Genomic DNA, 6,112 nt, shown 5'->3' on the forward strand with positions numbered 1-6,112 from the left:
AAACTTAGGAATAGGACACCTCTACTATTACAGATATAGATAAGATTTCTCGCAATGTGGAGTGAATATTGATGAAATGCTCTGCACTGTGGAAAACTACTTTATCAAACTGGATGTCAAATTACAGTCGGTAAACTGGGTAACTGGTGATTGCTTATGCTTGTCTTTCCACTTTGAACGGTTCTTGGTAAGTTTTGAAGAATCTGTTACGTAATGCAAATACTGAAATATGCTATCTTTTGTTATGAACAGTTAAACAACAAAAAAGCCCTAACACCTTTCCCTATTGAAGACTTTTTAATACAATTTATTATCGAGTTGAATGACTAGATCTTAATTTAAAATTCCCAGGGTGACCTGCTAGGACAGTAGAAGCTGACTACTATCTTTCTGCAAAATAACAGATGAACTTTCTGCTCAGAATAAAGAAAATTAGATAAAGGCACATAAAAATGTGAAATAATAGCCTTGCTATACAGATTCAGAGCATACTTGAAATTAGCCTTCAACAGCCATGTTTCTCATGCTAGGAGTAAGAATAAATTCTGATAATGCCATGCTCCATAAAACTTCACTGATAGACACAGATATACGTATACGCATAGCCACATACACAACTCCTCACAGAAAGGAATCTGCTGTTCTTTCCGGAGACGCATCTATAAAGAACACAACAGTGCCTCTGTAAGTATTCCTGCCTCCCCTTTTTCACTTGCAGGTCTGAAAAGGGTTATGACCATTAATTTATCTCCGGAGAAAGTTCAGTGTAGTTTCTGTACTATTACCTGCAAAGGAGAACTGGCATCCATTTTGGAGGTAAACAGAGCTGCTAAACAAATTTGTTCTGAGAAACCGGGTTGGGCACACCGTTTTTATTCTTCTAATTAATTTCTCTGCTCTCAAAATTACAGTTTGGGAACTTAGAAGTAAAACTGAAAATTTGTAATTCAAGTATTTGCAGTATGATGCAGAAAGGAAACTCGCTTCTCCATTTTAAAATTTTTCTTTTTTTACTGGGGCCTGAAAGTCTTTTTTGTCACGAGGAATTTGCCCTTTTCCTTAGATGAAGGTATTCAGAACCCATGGGATTTTGAATGAGTAAGGATTATAAATTCAGACTGCCTGGGAGAAATAAGAATGGAATAAGGATTGAAATATTCTTCTAAAATGCCAACATGACTACTTTTCCACGACACTGAGAAAGATGTCTACATTACTATTTTACTAAAATATTGTCTGTTTCTAATTCTCTATTTACCCTTCAGTATGACATCAAATAGTTGTTACTCCAGGGTTTGGGGCTCTGTGTAATTATTACTGAAACAGCTAAAGATGTATTTGCACGGGACTTCAAGCACATAAAACTGACTTCCACTGCCCACTAGGTAGCAAATACATTTTACTCAGAGTGTAGAGGATGTAACTGTACAGTCCAGAGATGCAATGCAAAGCCAAATCAGGTAGCAACATATTTGGTGTACATTTTATGCTTCAATTCGATATTTTATGCTGCAATAAACAACCCTGGAAATATATTGCTTGATATTTTAGTATTTTCAAGCACTTCAAGAATTCCCAACTGCTAGAAAATAGTACTTGTAAGTGCTTAATGATGCCAAACTGGATCTCAACTCCGAATGGGGATTTCAAGAACAAAAGAGTTGATCTTCCTTCAGAGGCACCAGAGGAAGCTGTGTTCACTTAGCATCCCTAAAAGTTTGCAATGCTTTTATGAATACCATTCCATGCAGATAGGCAACACCAACTGACTAAAAGCAAATTATACAAATTTTGTAGCCTAACTACAATTATAGACTTATTTTGAATTATGAGAGTTTCACCATTTATGCTTAGGGAACATGCTTATGCTTAGCTGCCTTTTTGTTACTGAAGACAGGTCTCACAAAGGGAATTTTTTTCATGGAAATACTGGTTTAAGAGAAAATAGATAAGGCTGCACAACCCGTATGTATCCACAGTTAGTGGATTCATGAAGTTTTTTTTTACAAGTTCTATTATTTTTGCTTAGTATTTTTATGACTCAATACAATTCAGTCAGTGGAAGTTTACCCCTTAACAACAAGTGCAGTTTCAGAGCCCATCAATATTCAAGTTGGCGTGTGTGTCAAGTTTAACAGCAAAGCACACACTGAAAATTACGGAGACCAAAGTCAAGCTTTGGGAGCATTAATTCAAAGCACTGGAAAGAAGAAAGAGACCTGTTGTGCCATACAAACACACCCCTTGCACTGCAACTCCAACCTGTGCTAGGGATAGGATTCATCTCACCTAAATAAAGTCCTTGCTAGTTTAGGTAACTTTGTAAACAAGGGGAAGAGACCACACCAGAATGAGTGCTAGATGAGGTACCTTATATCAGATGAGATTAATTCAATCCCATGTTGTTTAGGTTTTTTTTTAGAAAAAAAAGCTTTAACTCAGACTGGTTTCACAGGAGAATAAATCAATACAAAAAATCCTCTTTAAAAAAAGGGGAGGTTGACATTTACTCTGAAATTGTCCCTTCCTGCATACCAAAAAATATTGAGGGGAAGAAAAACATCACAAACAAGTCTGGCTAACCAAATATTCTGAGTAAAGAACTTTGACCCTCATGGCCAGATTGCAGATTATTTGGTTAAATTTTACTATTTCCTTTTGTTCACTGAAACCTACTAAGTGTCTGTTCCAATCCCCACTGTCTTGCAGTAGCTGTTTGATACAATGGATATAACACAATGGATTCAAGTGAATGACGTGAATGATAAAAGAACAAAATACGAATACCAGCCACGGTCCTTGCTGGAACAGATTCTTTGTTGATCCAAAACACAACTTGAGACAGGACTACAGTCATGATGCATGGAATGTATGTCTGAATGAGATAGTAGCCTATTTTCCTTTGAAGATGGAAATAGAGCAGCTGAAGTGAATATTCGCCTAAAACAAACAAGCAATGAAAGGAATGAATGAACAAACGAACGGTACATGTGATGCTGAGCTGTTCAAAGACCTTGATGCACCATACCAAAAACTGTTCTGGCTGGAACAGATTCCTTGTTAATCCAGAAAGACACCTGAGAAAGAATGACTGTCATAATGCATGGAGTGTATATCTGTATCATGAAGTAGCCCATCTTCCTTTGCAAGTGGAAATAAACTGTCATGATTACATATTCTCCTGTTAAGAGATAAGTATGTCAGCATTATTTTGGCAACATATGAGTAAACATTATTGGCTTAAAACCAACATACTGTGGTCTGAGGAAAGCACTTACAGGCCTCCTAGTGCATCATAAAAATAAGCTGATTAAAAGAAAGATAAATTGACCTTATGCAAACAGAGAATAATACTCATTTTATGTATTGTTTTTACTAGGGTGGGGATGCAAGGGGAATTCTCAGTAACTGCATGAAAAATCGTATGCTTTAAGGGACCATATTGGAAAGTTACCTTGTACCTTCTTTCCAAGGATTTTCGTTATTAAAATGGCAAAAGATAAATTAATTTAGTTCTATATGAAAAAAACTCTAATTTATTTTCAAGATATGTTTTATAATGTCAATAGTTCCTACATAGCTACATCTTACCTGTGTTAGACTTAATTGTTTCACTAGATACAGTTTGTCCTATGAGGTCATACTGGAGGAGACTGGAAGACTCCTGTGGTACTTCTACTGAATGCAGGGGTCCTTTTTTCCATGTATAAATTATTTCACTTTTTGGATAAGCATCTGAGTTACAGAGGGAAAAATTACTATTATTAATTATGGAATTTACAAGCAATTGAAAAAATAAGTAGCATGATCCCTTTTGTCGTTCAAACACCCACAGAAATATGCATCCTGCTCCAGCAAGTTCCTAACCTCATGACAAAATGCAAAAAAGAAAAAAAAAATCAACAATAAGAGAATGGCTGAGGTGGGACCTCATGGGTACTAGCTTAATTTGCTATAAGACATATACACTGATTACCACAGATGGACTAAATATTTGCAAAACTAGAAGTTATATAGTAAAGGTACCACAGCTTTCATGAGTTGTTGAAGGGCCTGCTTTGACTAGTAGATGTGTAAGAATAATAAACAATAAAATACGCTTCACCAGTCATCCTTCAGTAAATAAATGCATGTCCTTATGAATGGTCTGAGTCTCAGAGGAGATTCTCAGACAGATTGTAGTCTAAAAAAGTATATTAAAAAATTTCAGCTATGTCACTAAGTAGTGTCCCAGGATCTCACTTCTGATCTTCCCACATACATGTAGACCAAATGTATTACTACAAAAAACTGAAAGATACAGAAAAACTTACAGCTTCCAAACTTCAATGGACAAGCATGTCCATCCATAGGGAAGTTCACCAACCGCATAGGACAATCAGCATTAATGGTTAGTCTAAAATACATTATAATAGATGACAATGAAAAAAAAATGGTATGCAGGAATACTGCTGAAAGAATCAAAAATAAAGGTCAATCAAAAGCAGAAGAACAGGCTCTCACCTCATTGTGTAAAGAATAGTTCCATTCTGCATAATTCTGAAAAGTCTGTTAGGAGTTGTCATATTATGAGCAATTGATTTTTTTCCATTTCTAAAAAATGTGTCTGGTGTCCAAATTTTACTGACCATTAAATTGTTCAATCTCAGTATTTCAGTTGGCCCACTAAACTTCAACCTCTCATCGGTCCATGTCTGCCGAAAGAAGACATCCATTGTGTATTCCTATGGAAAATAAATAGGTGGTTGGCGTATGTGTGGGGGCCAGCAATCCCTAGTCGCTGTATATACAGTAACTCCATGGAAGAACCTAACATACAGGTCAATGGCATCTCATTTACTGCTTAAACAACTTAATCCTATTACCATTAAGTAGCTACTAAAAAAAGTAGTAGTGTATGAAAACGCACCCTATTCCTTTATTATTCAAGAATAGTTACAAATTAATCATTGAACAGATAACTTGATAAAAGTAAGGAAAAAACCCCTCATTGTCAGAGATAATAATTTAATTCAAAGTTACTGAGGTCTAAGGAAAAACAGATGTCCAATTTAGTATCCTTTCCAAGTGCAAAAACAAAACATCAATGTTAATTGCCAGGAACAACAAGACATACTCAGTGCCTCTTCTGCAGTTTACTTTGGATATTCACAAAAAAAGTGAGCCACATCACAGCAGGATTTTGGTGTCAAGTTAACATTAATGTAAGTTCCTTTTCTTAAGGAGTCTTAGTAATATTCTCACAAGCCTTCAGAAAGGAGTTCTCTGCAGAAGTCGCTTGGAAAATGGAGCTAAACCTTGGCTGGGGGCAAATTTTGTAAGAAGGCAAGGTTCTCCCTTCTCTTCAGTTGACTGCTGAAGAGAGATGGAAAAACTTTTGGTTGTATCTTGGGGCCCACAGTTCCTTGCCTGCACACTGGACTGCAGGCTCAGGTGAGCAGGTTCCGGAGGAAGGGTACAAGGGCAAAAATAGTGATCAAAGCCGATTTCCAGAATGAGCCCAGCAATGCCATCCTCACGGCGATGGCATACCATCTTCCTGGGCCGGCTGCTGTCACTGACGAAGCTCAAGGGTGCAGCTACCTGAATCCAGAGGCACCCAGGACGAGGGGCAGCTGCCTCAGAAATGACACCGTTCCCCTACAGCGACTCATTAGGTTGTCTCCTAACACACGGCCTTCCCGCCAAACTATATGCCGGGCCACAGATGCTTAAAATCGTTTGAGGGAGGCTGAAGAGGCACCTTTAACCTCCCATCCGTGGCTGCCCCCAGTCAGCGGTGCCCTCCGTGCCCTGCCTCCCTCCGGGCCCCGGGCTGCCCTGGCCGACTCTGCTGGGGAAATAGCTAGATGCGGCTCCGGCCAAAGTGCTCTGCTGGGCCCTAGGGATTGTCAAGCAGCTTAAGCCTCGTAATCTGCTTTAATGACGGTCAACTCAGATGCCACGGTAATGAATCCCGGGAAAGGAGAGCAGGGGCGGCAAGTGCAGCCCTTACCATCTCCACGTCGGACACCGGCCCAAAGCTGGTCACGTAGATGTCCGTTTTGACTTCCGTCACGGCGCCTGCGGGACACGGACATGAGCTGGGAGCGGAGCGGGGTTCACGGCTGGA

At 38.8% G+C, this 6,112-nt stretch overlaps 1 protein-coding gene across 1 annotated transcript in view; it reads right to left on the reverse strand.

The window, feature by feature from the left end:
* The window catches only part of GABRA6 (gamma-aminobutyric acid (GABA) A receptor, alpha 6), a gene marked incomplete at its 5' end in the record, with an annotated part of 24,372 nt that extends 18,309 nt beyond the window's left edge, over window positions 1–6,063 (reverse strand). Inside the window, 5 exons of the mRNA XM_010136794.1 lie at window positions 3,029–3,181; window positions 3,592–3,735; window positions 4,314–4,396; window positions 4,504–4,724; window positions 5,996–6,063. Coding sequence (XP_010135096.1) covers window positions 3,029–3,181; window positions 3,592–3,735; window positions 4,314–4,396; window positions 4,504–4,724; window positions 5,996–6,063 — 669 coding nt within the window. The remainder of the gene's footprint in view (window positions 1–3,028; window positions 3,182–3,591; window positions 3,736–4,313; window positions 4,397–4,503; window positions 4,725–5,995) is intronic.
* Between the last annotated feature and the right edge of the window lie 49 nt (window positions 6,064–6,112).

The sequence above is a fragment of the Buceros rhinoceros genome, unplaced genomic scaffold, assembly GCF_000710305.1.
Source record: "Buceros rhinoceros silvestris isolate BGI_N320 unplaced genomic scaffold, ASM71030v1 scaffold15955, whole genome shotgun sequence".
NCBI classification, from domain to species: domain Eukaryota; kingdom Metazoa; phylum Chordata; class Aves; order Bucerotiformes; family Bucerotidae; genus Buceros; species Buceros rhinoceros.